This window comes from Vulpes vulpes, chromosome X (assembly GCF_048418805.1).
Source record: "Vulpes vulpes isolate BD-2025 chromosome X, VulVul3, whole genome shotgun sequence".
In the NCBI taxonomy this organism is placed as follows: Eukaryota; Metazoa; Chordata; class Mammalia; order Carnivora; family Canidae; genus Vulpes; species Vulpes vulpes.
This window is the reverse complement of record NC_132796.1, coordinates 81,172,245-81,192,682: the sequence shown is the minus strand read 5'-3', so window position 1 is coordinate 81,192,682 and position 20,438 is coordinate 81,172,245. Positions and strand designations below refer to the sequence as shown.

The window sequence follows — 20,438 nt, the reverse complement described above, 5'->3', positions numbered from 1 at the left end:
TTAGCTCTCTGATGGCAGGATCCCTCACATAGTTGAGGTCAAAGTGTTGGTTGTGACCACAGTCATCTAAAGGTTCAACCAGGACTGTAAAGTCCACTCTCAGGATGGCCCGATCTTCTCCCAGACAGTGACTCAGGAGAATGAACAAGAATTGTAGTGCCTTTCATGATCTAGTTTCCGAAGCCACATACTGTCACTTCTGTTTTAGTCTATTCATTAGAAGCAGTCACTAAGTCCAGCCCACATTCAAGGAAAGAGGAATCAGTCTTCACCTCTTAAAGAGAGGTGGACCTATTTTTACACCTCCAAGAATTTGTGGACCTAGTTTTAACCACCACATAACCTATTAGTGAAATGCTGAGGTAGCAGCAGCTTGAAGTAAATAGATTCTCTGCAGACTGTATCCAGTTGGGTTATCCAACACATGTGAACACAACCACCTGTAATTAAACATGGCTTAAACATATGTCAAATTCTTGATCACCAGCATGCTACCTACAGAATTTCCCTTCAAGAAACCATGCACCTCACTGACTCTAAGATACTAGAGACAGAGAAGGAATACATGAGGACTCAATGAATATTTGTCAAATTAAAAGGAGCTATAATAGATCCCTATGAAGGCAAAGGCAGGTAAGATCTGCTTTTGCTCCTTCAGAACTCCCTTGCTAAAGACAAGGAATGAAGATTATATTCACACACACAAGGTAAAAAGAGTAACCAATTTGAGCCAGGGAATGGGGACTTTACTTGGCAGATACCGGAACTACAAACAGCCTCTACTCCCTACCAGCAAGAAATCTAAAGTGGTATTCTCAGTAGAGAGAATTTAGGTCTTTATTTCAGATAGTTCATGAACATAAATGGAGCCAAACTGTAGTCTAGCTGGCTTAATGGCAATTTCCAGAACATTTGAGCTCATTGCAGATGATGTGTCTAGATCTTCCACATGATTTCAGCCCCAAAGTGTAAAAGGATCTATGTAATGTAACCTTGTCCATTCCATGGTAGTTTAGAACCATGCCCAGGGCATCCACTTAGTGAACATTCCACAGGGGCAAAGCTGATCTCAGGCAAAACAGTACTTTAGGTAAGGTTTGGATTTGACATACACATTTTCCTTTTCCCATTTCCATGTCACTTAGGACCATTTCAAGCTGGGAAGTGGAGGGGATAGGATATGTAAGAGGAGAGAGAGGCATCTGTGTAGGAAGGCCTAGTGATATCACTTCCCGGCTTTTTTACTTGGAGCAAGTTTCTTACCTTGTCTAATACTTGGTTTCCATTTTGGTTAAGACAGAAGTTGCTTGTCTACAGGTAAAAATCATTTTCCAATATTATCAGTTATTTCCAATTTACAGAGCTGTGCGATAGCTTTCACAGAATTGGAATAGGATAACCAGAAGGATGAGCTATAGACAATGCATAATTTTGCATCAGCAAGTATAAGGTTTCTCAGAGTGGGGCTGAAATTCTTTGTTCGTTTCTAGGACACAGCAGTGCCACCCTGTTTCCATCCCGGGTTAGTCTGTCTTGGATCTGGGACTTGGGGGATGGATTCACCTTTTTTTTTTTTTTTCATTCAACCTGAGTAACTTGAGGTTGAGAAAGATAGGCCATTTCCAGGGAATTTTAACTACCTTCCTTTGAAGGCAAACGACAGCCAAAAATGTTCCTCTGCAGCAGGGACTCAAACCAAATGAAACATTGGCTCAGTTCAGGTCAGTTAAAGGAATGTTTTGATGTTCTAGTTCATTAGAAAATATATAGGTTTGATTCTGGTTTGAGCAAGTTTGCTAGGTTTTCAAATATTTTTTAAAAAGAACAGAGCAATGGAGTTGGGAGAAAGTAAATATTTATTTAAAGCTATGAAATAAAACAAATCTTTCAGAGGAGGGTAATAGTGAATGAATAAGAGAAATTAGTCAATTAGACATCCATATATATATATATATATATATATATATATATATATATATACACATCTGATCCAATTCATGGTTCAGTTCATATCTGGGTTTGGTTTGCCTTGAGGTTTAGTAAATTGATGCTATCTGGTCTGTAATTTGCGTCATAATTTGATTCCTTAGTACTTAAGTTGTCTTTTTTTTTTCTGTTCTTCCCATGAATAAATCCAAGTTGGTATACTTTATTCCCTTTGAGTTCAGTGCTCACTCCTGCCAATACTGAGAGTGCCCCAAATGGAATGTTTGTTGCTAAGCCCTAAATGTAAGTTAAGGGAGGATTCAGTTATCTGTATACTATTGCTAGAAGGAGCTCTCATTCTCGCTGGGCAGAGCTGCTGGACTCAAAGAATCCAAGTCCCATTAGCCATGTCTGCCTTTAAAGTAGGACTGGGAACTGTGGTAAGCAGATCAAATCTGAGGCCACAGGTCTCCTATGGGGCATTTGAAGAAAGCTTGTCCAGTGCCCCCATTTTGATTAACCCAAGACTTGCCATTTTGATGGGCAAAAAAAGGTAAGCCTGGCCTCAGAGCTACAGGAATACCTTTCTAGCATGTTTCTTGCTGTTTCCATTTCAGCCATTAACGTGTTAACTTTTCCTTTGCTGCAACTACCCCCAATTGAATTGAATTCAATTGAATTAAAAGGACAAAGTAGCTAGTTGCTGGGAAGGAATCTTTTCTCTTTCTTTCTTTCTTTCTTTCTTTCTTTCTTTCTTTCTTTCTTTCTTTCTTCTTTCTCTTCTTCTTCTTTTTTTTCTGAAAGAGTGTCCAAGGATGCTAATTACCCACCCTGGTAGGCTGAGAGAATTGTAATGTGATAATTAGTTCGTTGTTGTTCAGTAAGTCATTGTTGTAGCAACTCACTATTCCCCACCCTCCTTCCCCCAACCTATGCTACCTAGTCCTGAAGGTCAAATCTTCCCTGTTCCCAAAGCCCGGAGGAAGAATGGATTCTCTACCAAAAAATACAGCCTTTGTACTGGGAGGTCAAGGGACACAACACAGCGGGGAAGGGGTGTGTGTGTTCATGGGAGAATTGTATCCAGGAGTACTTCTCAACCCATCACGCTGCTTTGGGTTGGCTAAGGAGAGACCTGGTTGTTCTGCCCTTCCTGAGTGTGACTCTCTGGACCAGCTCTGTCCAGTAGAAATATAATGTGAGCCTTGTATATCATTTTAAATTTTCTAATAGCCACAGTTAAAAAGGTCAAAGAAACAGGTGAAATCTGTTTTGATAATATATTTGACTCAACTCAATACATCCAAAATATTATCATTTCAACATGTAATCCATGTAAGTAACATTCTAAGGAGATATTTTCCATTCTCTAAAATCGGGTTGTATCTTACAATGACAGCACGTCTCAATTCTGGCTCGCCATGCTTCAAATGTTCAAAAGCAACATGTGACTGGTGGCTACTGAGTACTGTAGCAGCCAGCACAGTAACTTAACTCCCTAAGAGAAGTTCAAGATAACAGTCTTGGACATAGATGAAATGCTCTGCACTTTGCCAAATACTTCCAAATTCATCACCTCAGTTGTCACTCATGATAGCACCATGAACTAGATTGGGGAAGGAAAATCATCCAGTTTTTTTTAAATTTTAGATTGGGGAACTAAGATAGAAAGAGGTTCAGTATTCTGTGGTCTTCTCAATGTCATGCAACTATTTAGCACCCAAGAGACAGAGCCCCGCTGTCCTAGCTTCCAGGCGGGCAATTCCTGCACTGTCCTTAAGGCAAATGTGAAAAAGCCCCAGAGTGGTAAATAGAAAGGTCCCATTTGGTTGGTCCTTGCTTCCTTGCTTCTCAGCTTCCTTCCACCTTCCCTCACCTCCAGGCAAGGGATGTGGAGAGGCTGGGGAGTGGAGTGGCATCTGTGTCCTCTGCTTTGTGCTCCATAAAACACAGCTATAAGGAATTAGGCACCTCTATTTCCAGTGCCTAGACATTCCATCGGCTTCCTTACTGTCATTCAAGGGGAAGTGATGCCCTTGGCAAAGCAATGGGAAGAGAAAATGTTTCCTCCATTCTGATTCTAAAACCATAGCTTATGTCTAGTTTCCGTGGGAGAACTACCTTGCATCTAAGGCAAGATTTCCATCATTATTGGAGAACCACTTAGGAAATTGTGGAAGCAAACAATATAATTGGGGTCACTGAATACCCTGCAGGGCATGGGATGTGGTGGTGGTGACCCATCTCCCTGTAATAGTCGTCCTGTCAACCTGCTGTAGTCTGGGACTTGTGTTTAAATACGATTAAATCTCTATCTCTAGAGTTTTGGTGCAATACATAGTAGTTCCAGGTGATATGGGGAAAAGGAAAAAATGAATTCCCTGTCACTCAGAATTGGGGAACCAGCATGCATATATATTTAACAAATTACTTACAAATACATACATAGTTCTGATTATGTGCCAAGTAACTGTTCTTACCATTTTATATGTATAAACCAATTTAATCTTTACAACAACCTTCTGAGATAGGCACAATTACCCCCATTTTGCAGATGAAAAAACTAGAGCATATGAAAGCTGAGTGATCTGCCAAGACCACACAGCTAATCAGTGGCAGAGCTGTGGTTTGAACCCAGGCAATCTGGCTCCATAGTCCACAATTTAACCATTGCACCATGGTGCTCAATAGAAATGAACAGTAATGGTTTGTTTAAGTGCCCATTAAGTGCCCATTAAGTTAAGTAATGGCAGTAAGTGCTAAGGGAAGCCTTCTTGGAAAAACTGAGGCTTGCAGGAGGGTTATATTTCAATCAATAAGGAAATGGATTATTTCTTACAGGGGCAAAAAGCATCAACAAAAGAGCAGGGGTGGTGATGAATGTAACATATGAGGGTACAGGGAGGTGGCTGTTAAGTCTACATTTCCAGCCCAACCTTCATTTGGATATTAATCCCATGAATGCCTATCAGACAGTCCTACTTAAATGTACCAAATACAATGTGCCTAAAAACCAAAAACATTTCCTCCTCGTGCTCCCTGTCTGACGATAGGATCAATTCTATTCTATTCCCCAGGTCAAGCCTGTCTTTGAGTTATCTTTGATTCTTCCTATGCTTTAATCCTTCAAGTCCACTATATGCTGCTGTTGTTTGAAACATCTCCACGTTACTCACATAAGAGTCCCTTCCTTTCCCTTATCACCTGATGCCAGGATTACTCCATAGACTCCGAAGTAGCATCTCTGTTTCAAATCTCGGTCTCACTATGCATCTGGTGTGGTGCCACCATATTTCTCATCCTAAAACACATTTCCATTGTTTCCCCCTCCCAACAACCCCCCCACCTCACTGCTGCAGAACCTTCAGTGGCTTCACATTGCATTCAGGAACCACCTCCATCGTAATGGCTGAGAGAGTAAAAAGAGAAGTGCAGAGGGCCATGTGCAAGGGCTATGTTTTCAGAAGCACAGCAATAAAATGCAGAAACCAAAAGCAAGGGGCTTCACTCCGGAAAACTTCAGTCCTCTAATGCCTGTCATGGTAGCCAAAGAAAGTCCTCAACCCAGAGATTGAAAAATCATCCCTTTTAGAAGGGGTTTCCTAACTCAGTGCCTATATATTGCATAGCTCCTTCTATCCCTTCATTTCTAGTAGTGGGGATATTAAGAGAAAAAGATATTGTTACAAAGCCCTTTCTATGTACTAAGGCACTTAGCTAAGGATTTTATGGATAGTCTGTCATGTAATCCTCAAAACAACAACTGAGACATGTATTCTGTCCCTTTAAATGTTACAGATGGTCCAATGGAAACCTACAGAAGCTAGGGGACACCCAAGGCCACACATCCAGGCTAAGCCACAATTTAGAACCTTGACTGGTTCCAAAACGTGTAAAATCAGTGCAGTTTTTTCTAGTTTCTACCCCATGAAACCAGGAGTGAGCATTGACAACAGGCTCCCTCCGCCAGAAACATGTTCTCAGTAAAACCACCTTCAACAGGAAATAAATATTGTCAGCATTATCAAGTTGCAGTAAATAATCCTGGCACTTCCAGCAGCCTTCTTACAGATGTTCTCTTCTTGCGGGACATTGATCTGTGTCAAAATATTGCAGGAATGCGTGTACATATTTGTTTTGCAAATTCTTATATCTCTCCTTATTTAGAAGATTCAAAGCTGCATGCTGCCCCAAGAGTCTGATGGAAATAGATTTAAAATCCCCATTCCAACTCTTGAAGCAACAGTATCTCACAACCTGTGATTAAATTTGGCCTGGGAACCAGCCCTAGGATCAGAGCAGTGAAGAACTATTCTGTGCCCTCAGTTGTGGCTTCCCTAACGGATGGGTCTGGGGAGAGGGACACAAGCTTTTCCACCAAGCAGAAACAATTAGTCAAACCAGTCCAGACACCCATCCCAGGGGTTCTATGGAATGAGTGTGTGAAAACCACAGGCTCCGTCTCTTGGCCATGTTCTGAAGTAAGTTGAAACCACCATGATTCTACTTGGATGGCCTTCCAGAAAAACTCCCTGTATATATAGGGAGAAAACGGTATGTTTGAATCGGAATGAAGGAACACTTTGAGCATCTCAATATGAGAAAAAATAAAGAAGTGGCTGAATTATGTATTGAGATCTCCCTCTGCAAGGCATTAGGGAATTAGAGAAGACAAGACAGAGAACCAATCAGAGAACAAGGTCATGGTGAGAGGCATATGATATACAAATCCAGCAGGTCACCATCCATTGAGGAGAAGCAATTTATACCCTTTAAGCAAGTCCTAGTCTCTCTGAACCTCTATATTCTTGTGATTAAAAGGAAGCCACTAATTTCTGGCCATCATTTGTTGGGGTTATCAGGAGAATCATGTGAATCCATATATGGTAAATGGTTTGAAAACAATTACAGAACTACAACTGCAATTATTAAGACGGCTCTCAAATTATTGTCATGGCCTTTTTTTAGACTGGGGTTATTTTTAGCAACCAATATTTTGAAATAGACATCCAACCAAAGCCAACAGGCTTGATTTTGAGTTGAGCTCCCATGTTGGGACTAGAGTGAGAGGAAAAGTCAGAGCTAAGTGAATGAGCATTATCAATTTGGTCTCTTGGCAAAGGTTAGGTACAAAGCAGATGCCAAGCTCCCCCGCTTTCCTTTCTGTGCCATTCTGGCCATCCAAACTTGAACCCATAAAGTATAATGACTTGTCTAACTCACTGCCCAGCCAGTTCTATAATTGCCACACCTGGGGCTACTTACATCCACCTTACACAAACTGTATCCCAATTTCCAGGGAATCCATAGTCTAGGAGCTCAGCATCAACTCTGCTTGGCTGGTGACCATATTTTGTCCTTGGCTGTCAAAATTGGACAAAAATTGGACTGTCTCCTTGTCCTTTGGGCACTGACTCAACCCATCTTGTTCCTCATTCATGGTAACCCATCTTCCCCCCCCTACACTTAAATCGCTATAAATAGGTAAGTTAGCCTAGTTACCTTGCCAGCCATCTTTTGTTTGGGTTTGTCCTGCTCTATTCTGACAGAGCCAAGCATTTGAAGACAAGAACTGGGGCAAGGGCAGGCATAATGATTCAGAGAAGCGAGTGAGACAAGCTGTATGCCTGAGCCAAGCTTGGCCATTGTGCTGCCTAGCTGAGGGGCAGCAGCTGTTTGGAGTAACAGACCTAACACAGATACCATCATCCCATAGAGCTCAGTGGTGTGATGGAAGTTACATGCCATGCTGGCTGCTCTGGCTCTTACTGTTTCATGACATTGTCTATGATACCCAGTCTGTTTGATGAATAAAAGAAGGTTTTTGCTAGATACTTTCTAATCTAAGCTAGATAAGTCGAGTAAAAACCCAGTAGATGGGCAGAAGCTCTGGCGTCTACTTCTACCTTGTCCTATTCCTTTCTCCTTTCTCCACAACTTTTCTCCCCCCTTTCTTCCTCCAGCAGAAAGTTGTCATAGGCAGGAAACTGAGTGGGGAAAAATTAGAGAGGAAAACAAACCATGAAACTCTGGGAAACAAACAAAGGGTGGCAGAAGGGGAGGAGGGCAAGGGGATGGGGTAACTGGGTGACAGGCACTAAGGAGGGCACATGATGGGATGAGAACTGGGTATTATACTATATGTTGGCAAATTGAATTTAAATAAAATATTTTTAAAAAGAAAGTTGTCATACAAAGGAGTCCCAGAAGCAATTCACCTATAAAAGCAAGAGGGATATAGCAAAAACTGAAAACAAACGGAAATACACAAAGACTTTGGAATCAGAAAGATGTGTGTTCAAATCCTGACTTTTGCATCCCTAACTAAAGTGAGCCTCTCTTTCCTCATTGGAAATGAAAATACAACTAAAAGAAGCTATGTTTTTTATTATTATTATTATTTTGCAGGGGTAGAGGAGAGTACATACAAAGAGTGCCTGGCCTATCAGACACCAAATAAGCAATCATTATTATCTTGGTTTTTATTGATAAGATTGATAAGATGGCCTAGGAGACTGAGAAGTCCTAGATGCACCTTGTTGTAGAGGGAAAACACTGCCCTGTAAATGAGAAGAAAGGAAGGAAAGGATTTGGACTCTGAGGAAATAAAAGGTGGCCATGGTGAGACAGGGCTATGGTTCTGAGCAGGGGAAGGAGAAAGACAGACAAATCAAAGGGGCAAAGTCTCCCCTCATGCATCCTCAAATAGCCGCTGTGAACTAGAAGTTCAGAGACGAGCTGAGGACATTTTGTAAAGAAAAATAAAGGATAATGAGGGATGTCACAAATGGTCTTACTTCCGGCCGCTCTCACAATGAACTATCATGGCTGTTCATGTGGATGGGCCAATGTGAGACTGTGCATGGTTCATCAGACCCTATTAGCATTTTTTTTCCTGCTTCTTCTCTTACTTGACATTTATAGGAATTAGCTTCAGAGTCTATATCAAATGGCACCCTGGCAGGTAGTTTTTCCCACAGAATCCATAGAAGAAATGCACATGTGAATGTATTTTTATCTAGTCTATAAACGTAGGGGCTCCTTCAGCTTGAGAGAACTTGGCATCTGCTTGTGCATGTTATGTTCTCTCATGTCTCTCTATGTCCACCTTTGGGTTTTATTCCATCAGGAAGTCTGGGGAAGTGTTTGCATTTCCCAAAAATGCAGTGGGTGGCAGTTAAGGTATTAAAAAATAAATTTTCGGGGCAGCCTGGGTGGCTCAGCAGTTTAGCGCTGCCTTCAGCCCAGGGCGTGATCCTGGAGACTCGGGATGGAGTCCCACATCGGGCTCCCTGCATGGAGCCTGCTTCTCCCTCTGCCTGTGTCTCTATGCCTCTCTCTCTCTCTCTCTCTCTCTCTCTCTCTCTCATGAATGGATAAATAAAATATTTTAAAAATAAAAAAAAGAATTTTCAAAATGCTTGGTGAATGTGGATGACAAATAGTCTTTCATTATAGGTAGCTTAAGATTGACTAGCCAGGGAGAGGCAGAAATCAACATAGACAAACACACAGAGACTAGAGAGAGAGGTATTCACAAAATATGTGTTTATGTATTACCCCTAAAGTTTTGGAGTGAGAGACTTTCTGAGGATATTAAGAAAAGCACTGGGAGTTGCACAAGAACCTGTATGTGCAGGTCTATGTCCAATAAATAGGTGGAAACTGCCTCACCTGCAGACATGCTTGTGATTAGTTTTCTCAATTTTGCCAAGACCAGTGGGCCCATCCTCAGCTAGGTAAGAGTGTAGGTGAAAAAGACAGTTGGGAATATAGTAACTACCGCTGTGTAGCATGGCTGACAAATGCTGGGGAATGACAATCCATTGTTTCCAAAGGATGCCTTGATCCCTCGGAACCAAATAATCCATTGTTGCCAAAGGAGGCATTGATCCCGTGGAACAAAATTTCAGAGCTCACCTGGGGAAGTGTCCAGTGCCGTGGCCAAGCCTAGCCCCCACAGTCTCCATGCTGGTTGGCACAGATCACACTTTTCTTGGGGTGGCTTACTAGTGCATGCACATAGCACTCTAAGCTTATCTGTCCTCTAGGTCTCTTCTGTTTTGTCCCTTCTCTCCCTCTCCATTGCTTTAAGTCATCATCACCTCTCACCTGGACTAGTGCATGGTCCTCTTTTTTAAAAAAAATTATTTTAAATAAGAATTTAAACAGAGTAAGGGGAGAGGCCGAGGGAGAGAGAGAATCCCAACTTGGGACTTGATCTCATGACCCTGACATCACAACCTGAGCCAAAATCAAGAGTAGGATGCTTAAGCAACCGAGCCATCCAGGTGCCCCTGGATTAGCACGTTGTCTTCTAACCAATCTCTTTGTTCCTACCCTCACTCTAGCCTACCCCATCCCCGTTTTATCCCAGCAATTGGAGTAATAGTTTTAAAATGCAATAGTGATAGTATCACTCTCAGATTTCTTTCACGAATGAAACCCAAGTAAAAGGCGCCACAAAAGGGAGCACCTGGGTGGCTCAGTTGGTTAAGAGTCTTCCCTCAACTCAGGTCATGATCCTGGGGTCCTGAGATCGAACCCCATGTCGAGCTCCCTGCTCAGCTGGGAGTCTGCTTTTCCCTCTGCCTCCTCCCCGCTGCCCATCCTCTGTCTTTCTCTCTCTCAAATATTTTTTTAAAAAGGCCCCACAAAAAAAAAAAAAATAAAATAAATTAAAAAAAATTAAAAAAAAAAATAAATAAAATAAAAAAAAATAAAAATAAATAAAAAGGCCCCACAAAAGGCCCCTACAGTCTGTCCTTTACGCCATTCCCAATCTCATCTCTTAGAATTCACTGCTGGCACCTGTGCTTGAGCCATTTTGAGCTCTTTGCACTTTATAAACGTACTGTATTCCTTTACACCTCTGTGTCCTTGCCCCTACTGGTACAATCCTAGAGTCTAGAATACCCTTTCTGTCCTCTGCCTAACCAGTTCTAATTCTTCTTTTTGTAATGGCTTTTTTGAGCTACAATTCACATTAGGTTGTACTCCTTCAGAATGTGCAGTTCAATGGATTTTAGTTTAGCCACATAGCTGTGCAATGGTCACCACTATTGCCAGAATATCTTTATCCCCCTAAAATAAACTCTGTCCCTATTATCACACACGTTTGTTTCTCCCCAGCTACCCACTTCAACCCTGGCCAGCCCCTGGCAACCATTAATCTACTTCCTGTCTCCATTGATTTGTCTCCAATTATTCCAGAGTCATCCTTCAAGATTTTTTGTTCAGGTGTTGCCTCCTCCTATGTACCTCTCAGTCTCCTGATTTCAAAACCTCTCCTTTGCGCTCCAACAATTACCTATGCATGGCTCTGCCATAGTACTTAGCCCACTGTGTTCTTGCCCGGCTCACCACAGGAAGTAGTTTACTCATCTCTGGAATCCCAACGTGGCCTAGTTTAGAGAAAGCTCCCTGTAACTACTGGCTAAATGAATGAAAGAGTTTCAGGAATCCCTGACAGAGAGAAAGGTGTCTCAGTAAGTATGTGGGAGATGCATTCACTAATACACAGCTCAAGCCAGATAAGTGGATACCTGTGTGCCCATATTTTAGCTTGCTTGCACTTGGATAAACTCAGTAACCACCCCACTGGTGTCTCTTCCATCTCTATAGTTGATAACACAGGTTCCAAAACTTAGGGAAACATTATCCTAGGTGGAAGAGAGGACATTAGATTCTCAGAAAATATTCATGATACAACAATTTAAGCTTTCCCTTCCTTCTTGTTTCTCTCCTTCCTCCCTCTCTCACTCTCTGCCCCATGTACCTTTGGGATATTTTTAAAAAGATCTCTTTATTTGTAAACCACATTTCAGAGTATCTCTGATTAGCAGTGTTGGTCCTTGGATTTTTAAAAAAAATTAACTGTAGCAGGAGATGTCTAAACATGAATCCACTCGAGAGCTGTTTAATTGTTCCATTTCCATGCACCACATTTTTTTACATGATTGGATCCTTAAAAAGCTCATTAGCAAAAGAAATATAAAACCATTTACAAACACAATGGAATATCAAGACATTGCATACTAAACCATCTCCTTTTCAGCATTTTGTTGGACTAGAGAGAAATGAGGGTGCACCCTGCCTCTGACCACCACTGTCTGCCTTCCTCTGTCATTGTGCGTTTCTCCTGGTTTCATACTTCGGCTTTCTTTTCTTCTTCTGACCTCTTACCCTGTCTTCCTCATCTCCCTTCTCCACTCCTGATCTCTTTCGCTCCCTTGTTACTGATTTCCACCTCTGCCCCTCTCCCTCTACAAGCCTTTATGTCTCACACTATTTCTCTTCCACTTTCTTTTCTATTCTCCTTCCTGGGTAGTTTCCTTTCTTTTTTTTCTTTCCTTCAGCTCTTTTCAGCCAGGATGAGGCAAGGAAGAGAGAGTGAAGTGTGTGTGTGTGTGGGGGGGGGGTGGTGAGCAGGAAAAGAGAGAGCGGGGAGAGATTGGCCACGGGGCTATCCTGTACCTGCCACAGCATTTACCACCAGAGGGGATGCGCCCCTCGTCCCAATCACCCAGATTCCTTCCACTCTAAAGGGAAGGCACAGAACCTCTTTTTGCCTCACTTTTTTTTTTTCTGCCTTGTAACATCAAAACAAAATCATATGTTCCCACACTACCTCCCAGAGATGGTGTTAGGGTCAAACTTGGGAATGAATATGAGAAAGGTTTGAAAAGAACCAGAGCCCTGTAATTGGAAGCACTCAGGGGAAAGGGTGGGAGGATTACGGCCCTGCACTGCTCCAGGATCTAATTAACTGAGGATTGCTGTTCTGGCCCTTTCTGAGGAATGTGTTTCTTCTCACCTTTGTTCCGCTCATCAAATCACTTGGTTGTCTGTGTACCTTGCTTGAATGTTCTTAGTGTCTTCAGAGGGGAAGGATAACTGGTTCCTTTGTATGCTGTTGATTCTTACCCCTTCCTTTTCTCTTGCCTCGGGCTAGCAAACGGGACCTCCAGCAGCCAGCTCTCTACCCCCAAGTCTAAACAGTCACCCATCTCCACGCCCACCAGTCCTGGCAGCCTCCGGAAGCACAAGGTATTATGTCTCTTATACCTTACTAAACCCCTTTGCACTCGGACTTCTCTAAATGACTGGGTGAAGGTTTGCTCTGCCATCTACTCCAGCAATGCATTAAGGCCAGAATTTCCCTTCATCTGGTCCTTGAGCTTGAAGCCCTGGGAATCCCAGCAGGTGCCAAGCTTCTAGTCACTTTCATTTTGTTCCTTCGACCAACGTCCCCCCAGCCTAACCCCCTGCAATTCCCAGTTACACTTAACCAAAAGGAAGAGGTTAACAAAGGTCCTAAATACCTGAGTTACTGGTGTCACCAAATGATGGCTCAGAGGATGAACTGGAAAGCACTCAGGACAGCAAAGAGGGCATTGAGCACAGCTTATGTCCCCAGGCACCAGTCGGAAGAAGTGACAAAGATAGCAGTCAAAGAAAGTTAGCACTGAGGACTCCCTTTGGATTTGCTGGACATCAAAACATGAACACACCCTAGTTTCACTATGTATTCATCACTACCAGGCAGTTTCTGGTACATTGTAGGAGGAGAGGGCACATATACACCATATCAACCTTGCCGGGGAATCATTTACACCACTAAGTAATTCCAAATAAATATACCTCAAAAATAATACAAGTTTGTAAACTCTCTAGCCCCACTTTCCAAACAGATGCCCACCCAGAAATCTCTTCTGTAAGAAAATCTGGAGCAGTTACTGCCTTGGACCTCACCTCTGAGGCAATGTGAACGTGGTTTCTGCTTCGATGGCCACACTCTGGAGCAGATTCCTCTAGAATTCTTTTGTCTTCTCCCTGCTCACAAGACCTGGTGTGAGATGGAAATAGGCAAAAGGCCACCAATGTGGCCAACTCCATCACGGGACCATAGATGGTCAGAGCTGAAAGATTTTAGATGGAGATAAATTACTTTCATTTGATTGTCTCGATAATCTTGGGAGGTCAACAATTTGCAGGAGAGGAAATGAAGACCCAGAAAGGTGAAGTTACTAGGGTGACATAGCTAGGTGGTGGAAGACATAGAACTAGCACCTGAGTGACTGCCAGCAGTATGCTGGAGCCAGTTCATGCTAGCTCACAAGTGTTGATTGTGTACATCGCTTCTGAGCTCTATGCTCAGCAATTACAGATTGGTAACAAGAACTCCGTTGTGGTGGGAATATTTGCACCATGGAAATCAGCACACACTACAAATCAAGGCTGTGGTCTTCCGCCTCCCCTGCCCCCTACCACCGGAAAGTTAGTTTTTATGAATGTAACAGCACACTACTACCTGACATCCATTTTCATTTCTCTACATTAGGACTCTACTTTCTTGGTTAATCGACCATTACTAGTTCCATCATTCGTACTTCCTATTCTGTTCCTGTAATGACCCCTTTAGTTTCCAGTGTTGACCCCGACCAGAACCTTCTAATTGTCCTGCTCAGCTATTTGGTTTCCCCAAATGAAGATCTGCTGAACTTTCTGTGCAGCCAGTGTTACGCAGAGGTTGTAGCATGGATGAAAACTGCCCTTACCATCAGCACTCGGTTACTCTTCTGAGCAGCAAAGCTCATTAATTATGGATGCTCCAAGATGGGGAGTAGCCTCCTTCTGTCGTTCCACTCTCCAACAGGAGCTCCTATGCTACATTGCTTCTTACTGTCTTTGCCCTATGCATTTCTGCCCTTATCATCCTTCTGAGGAGATTGACCTACCCCAGCATCTTCATCAAAAGCAATGGGGCAGCTTGGACATTTATTTGGCCTGCTCACTTGAGTCATTCAGCTTTTCACTTGACCTGTTCAGTTTATTTAGGCTGAGGACCCATCGTCCATAAGCCTGTTGAGGTGAGTGCTGGCTTTGTTAAACCATTTCTCCTGGTTGGGTTTGTGGGCTTTTTTGTGTGGGTGTTTTGTTTTGTTTTGACTCAATTCTATGAACTAATTTAACCATTGAAGGACTAGAACAAGCGATAGATGGTGGCACTGCCAGAGCCTCTCTGTGGGATTGTCAGTACATCCTTTTATTTTTAAAATGACTCTTTTTTATGACAGTGAGGCAAACACACATGAAGTAACAAATCATATGATTCTCTAGAGCAAACATTTAAAGAATCTGGGTTTTGGTGAACTTCTTACTAACTTTTTAACTTCTTACTTTTATATCATTTCAAACTTATAGGAGAGTTGCAAGAATAATATAAAAAAGTTCTGTACACTCTTTACACAGATTCACCAGTTTATATTTTTGCTCCATTTATTCCTTGTGTTCTCTCACTCCACACCCCCCACACACACGCATGCACATGCACACACACACACACACACACACACTTTACCATTTTTTTAAACATTTGAGATTAAGTTGCACACATCATACCATTTTACCTCTGAATGCTTGTGTGTATTTCCTAACAGTAAGGATATTTTCATTCCTAACAATAGCAGAGTGATCAAAATCAGGAAATTTGTACTGGTGAAACACTGTTATATACGCTACAGCTCATACTCACACTTCAGCAATTGCTGTCCAGATTCACACATCACCTGCAGTTGTTACGTTCCTATAGTCTTCTTTAAACTAGAACTTGAGTCTTTCTTTTTGATGATGTATGGTAGAAATGGAGAGTACAGGCCAGTTATTTGGTAGAATGTCCTTTGATTTAAGTGTGTCTGATGTTTCCTTGTGATTAAATCCATATTATGCATTTGGGGCAGAATTGCCATAGAAGTAATATGTCTCTCTCAGTGCATCTGATCAGGAGGCAACAGCCTCATGCTTGACACTACCAAGATGTAGGGTGAACTGGTTTTTCCAAATAAGCTAAAAAGTGTCTTGTGACCTTGGCTCAGGCCCCCTGGGTCTCAGGCCTCAGCTTCTTGTTCCTCCTTCTACATAGCTACCTGAACCTTAGATAGCACCAGTAAGGTCCTTGGGCAGTGGGCCCAAGCACTTCTCATCTGAACTTCCATCCAAGTGGACCTGAAAGGTGTGAGTCATGGTGGAAACAGGAAGCAGGTGTCTGAGGCCATGACTTTCCTCCTGCGCAATTGGAAACAAATTTGAAGTCCCAGCATCCCTTTGGTAACTCTTGATGGCTGTGGCAGGGCCCTAAGCTGTAATCAGCCTCTTGGCTTCCCCTCTTAAGCAGCTCATGGAGAATCCTCTTTAATGCAGCTGTGAGAGGGTTAGCCAAAGTCCGCATACTCGAGTGCTAACAATATGGACACAAAGTAAGTCCTTGGATAGTTAATGAGAACAACATTTTGCATTTCCATACTACTTGATCCTTTTGCACAGTCATTTTCCTATTTACCCTTGTGATAACACTGCCAAAGAGATAGGGCAGGTAGGTAGCGTTTCCATTTTCCAAATGAGAAAAAGGGGGTGCCAAGGTGAAAGACAACTCCAGTATGATTCAACACTTTGGAGAACATAGTACATTTAAGATGTTCAAAAAGCCCAGAAATATAGGAAAACACTTCTGTTTATTTAAAAATGTTTTCCAGGTTGGTAATTGCACTCATTCCTTTAAATTTGGAGGCATTTGGCTTGTAAAGTCTTCTAGAGATCGAAGGGAAGTATATTTGACATATTATTTGAAAATATAACCAACATAATTTATTTATTTTTTTAATTTTTATTTACTTATGATAGTCACAGAGAGAGAGAGAGGCAGAGACACAGGCGGAGGGAGAAGCAGGCTCCATGCACCGGGAGCCCGATGTGGGATTCGATCCCGGGTCTCCAGGATCGCGCCCTGGGCCAAAGGCAGGCGCCAAACCGCTGCGCCACCCAGGGATCCCTCAACATAATTTAAATACACATTTTCTTCTATGTTTTCAGACCCCTTTTCTGTGGTCCTTTAAGTGCTTGGAGAGATAGTTTGATGAGTAAAGTCGGGTACTGACCCTTAAATCATAGACACCACTCTAAGTGGATTTTGGTAGTGTGATCAAGAGCGGACAAAAGGACTCTAAGAGCACAAAGAGGGGTGGGAAAGGCCTATTACTAATGGGGTGAGGGTGGGAGATGGGGAAAGTTTTGCAGACTAGGTGACATTTAAGTGGGGCCTTGAAGCCTGGGTAGGCTTTTGATGGCTGGTGAAGAGAATGGGCATTCCAGCATTAAAAAACAAAAAAAAGTCAGCAAGAATAAAGCCACGCCATCAGAAAAGTGCAGGGCACATTTGGGAAAAAGCAAACCCAAACTAGAAGCCAGGTTTCTCAAAACTCCTCTCTGACTTCCTTTGGACTATAAGCTCCTTGGACCAGAGACCAAGATTTTGTTTTCTCTAACGCAATAGTATCGCCAGCACAGCTGTATTTGTTACAAACATTTTGTTCTGTAGGGCTCCAAGGGACTAAGCAAATGAATTTCAGGTGCAAATTATTTGTATTGTTAAGCAATATGTGTGTTTCTGTATTTCTACATATCGATCAACAAAAACACAGAGTTGAGATAATTCCTTCTCCTGAACATTGTTCTACCCACACAAGAAAATATCTTTTGAATACGATGTAAGTGGATGGAGGACATAAGTACAGAAATTCATTACTAAGCCTAGTCCTATGGGTTCTCTCCATAGCCTGCCTCTCACCTCACCCATCCCAAGTCATAATGACTACAAGTGCAGCCTCCTCGCGATTCTACCCCTAGGCCTGCACCCCCTTCCTCTGAAATATACGTCTGAAATAATCTTTTATGATTATTTCCACCAGCCAACCAACTACACTGAAGGGTCTGTTACAGGAGTAATTGAGAGCAAGGGTGAATGCTGAAGCCCTGTGGTTCAGTGTGTTAGGACTCAAAGTGGCCTCCATAATGAAAAGGCCCTTCTGTGTTGCCCCAGAAATGTGCAGGGTGGTTAGGAACTTGGCAATGTCAGTCTTGTTTCCTTTGCTTTGGTGTAACTAATAAAACACAAAATGCAGTGATCTGACTTAGAGAATTTTAGAACAAGAAGGAACCTGGAAGATCTTGTACTCCACGTCTCCCTCAATGTTCAGACAGAGCATCAAAGGCCCTTGTAAGGGGAAATGAAATAGCCAAGATAGGGCTAGAACCTAGGTCTCCTGACTCTTAATCCTGAGCTCTTTCTCTGTAGTGGACTTCTATCGTGTGTAATTTAGACTAATGGAATTCATCGAGAGTCACAGGAAAGTCATGGAACAAAACTACCACAAAACTGTCTTTTTACTTTTGTATACATCATTACATGCTAAATATCACTCTATGCATTAAATGTCGATGCATGCATTTTGCTGTATAGGGCTCCATGCTCAGGAATCATAAAATCAGTATTCAGTTGTCAGCCTAAGGGATTTTCAAAGGTACCATTTTTTTAAAATAACAGCTTATTGAGATGTAATTCACATACTGTAAAATTCACCTTTTAAAAGTATATGCTTTGGTAGTTTTTAGTATAATCATGAAGTTGTACAAGAATATATTCATCACCCTCAAAAGTATTCACAGTCTCTTCTCCCTCCACCCAACCTCTGGCAACCACTGATCTACTCTCTGTTTCATGAGTTCATATTCTGAACATCTCCTATAAATTTCCCTCTGAGCACTGCTTTAGCTGCTTCTCATAACTTTTGGTGTATTGTTATTTCATTTTCTGTCTTAGAAAAGATAAAAGTCTTTTCTAATTTCCCTTGTGATTTCCCCTTTGACCCATTGGCTATTTAGCAGTATGTTGTTTAATTTCCACATATTTGTAAATTTCCCAGATACCTTTCTGTCATTGCTTTCTAATTTAATTCCACTGCAAAGAACATACTGTGTATGATTTCAACCCTTTTACATTTATTGAGATTTGTTTTGTGACCTAGCATATTGTCTATTCTGCAGGATGTTCCATGGGATCTTGAGAAGAATGTGTGTTCTGCTATGGTTGAGTGGAGTATTGTATAGATGTGCAATTGTTAGTAGTGTCATTTAAGTCTTGTCTTTCCTCATTGGTCTTCTGCCTGTTATTCTGTACATTATTGAAGGTGGAATACTGAAGTCTTCAACTATTCTAGATGAGTTGTTTATTTCTTCCTCCAATTAAGTAATTTTCTGCTTTATGTAGTTTGGTGCTCTTTTGTTAAGGCACATGTATGTTTATGTTCTCAGGTGTATTTATCCCTTTTATCATTAGAAAACATCCTTATTTGTCTCTATCAAGAATTTTTTGTCTCAAAGTCTATTTTTTTCTGTTATTAGTATAGCCTCTCCAGCTCTTTTTGATTACTTACTGCATGGTAAGTTTTTTGTCCATCCTTTTGCTTTCAATCAATTTGTGTCTTTAAATTGTGTCTCTTTCAGGCAGCAGAGAGCTGGATCATGTTGTTTTTTGTAAAATCCATTCTGCCAATCTCTGCCTTTTCATTTGAGTGCTTAATCTATTTATGTTTAATGTAATTACTGCTAGGGTGGAGATTACATCTGCCATTTCGTTCTTTTCTATATGTCTTATGTCTTTTTTGTTCCCTTATTCCTCAATGTCTGTTCTTTTTTGCGTTAGATATTTTTCTGAAGTGCCATTTGAATCTCCTTGTTGTAGTTTTACTAATTTTATTTTGAGTTATTTTCTTAGTGGCTGCCCTGGAGAGTACAATTAACATCTTAATGCAATCTATTCTGGAATAATATCAACTTAATTTCAATTGAACACTAAAAAATTTACTATAGTACAGTTTTGTCCCTCCCCCTCCTTCTGGGCTCTTATTGACATACAAATTACATCTTTATAATGTAATTAGTCCATCAGCACACTTATACAATCACTATTCCATGCAGTTGTCTTTTGAACTGGTTAATAGAAGAAAGAGTCACAAAAATAAATTTGTACTGTCTTTTGTATTTACCTATATATTTACATATACCAAGTGTTCTTTCTTTTTTATATGGATTTTAACTACCGTCTATTGTCCTTTCAGTCCCTCCACCCCCGCCTCAAAAGCTTCACTTTAGTATTTCTTGGAGGAGATGTCTGCTAGCGATGAACTCTCTGTCTTTGTTTATCTGAGAATGTCTTGTTTTCTCCTTCATTCTTGAAGGATAATTTTCCTAGATTTTCTTAAATGCTTTGATCTAATAAGGTTCCCTGCCTTGGCTGAAACAATGCATGCGTGCATGCGTGTGTGTGTGTGTGTGTGTGTGTGTGTGTGTGTGTGTGTGTTGGGGATGGTTTCAGTGCTCTGTCAGGCAGTTTATAACTTTGCCTCAGCCTTCATTTGCTGCTTGAGGAGGGCCCCAAGGCCAACCAGAGGTGAAAGACTAGGACCTTCTTCTTCGGTCTCTTCTCAGAATACACCCAGTCCTGATCATGTACCATGTCATAGAGATTCCTGGGAATATGTGAATATGTTAGAGCTTTTCAAAGTCTCCTATGGACATTAATTCTGTAGCTTTTCCCTTTTAAGGTTTTGAGCAGCTTCACTTACCCCAACAGTTTCCTCTGTGTTAGGCAGCTGTGATTTTAAACAATTGCAGCT

At 41.6% G+C, this 20,438-nt stretch overlaps 1 protein-coding gene across 2 annotated transcripts in view; it reads left to right on the top strand.

Annotated features, from left to right (window-relative positions):
• Positions 1-20,438, top strand: part of DCX (doublecortin) — a 117,775-nt gene that overhangs the window by 85,830 nt on the left and 11,507 nt on the right. For both annotated transcript variants that reach the window (XM_026014862.2, XM_026014861.2), the window contains exon 6: positions 12,881-12,975. In XM_026014862.2, the coding sequence (XP_025870647.1) occupies positions 12,881-12,975 (95 nt within the window). The remainder of the gene's footprint in view (positions 1-12,880; positions 12,976-20,438) is intronic.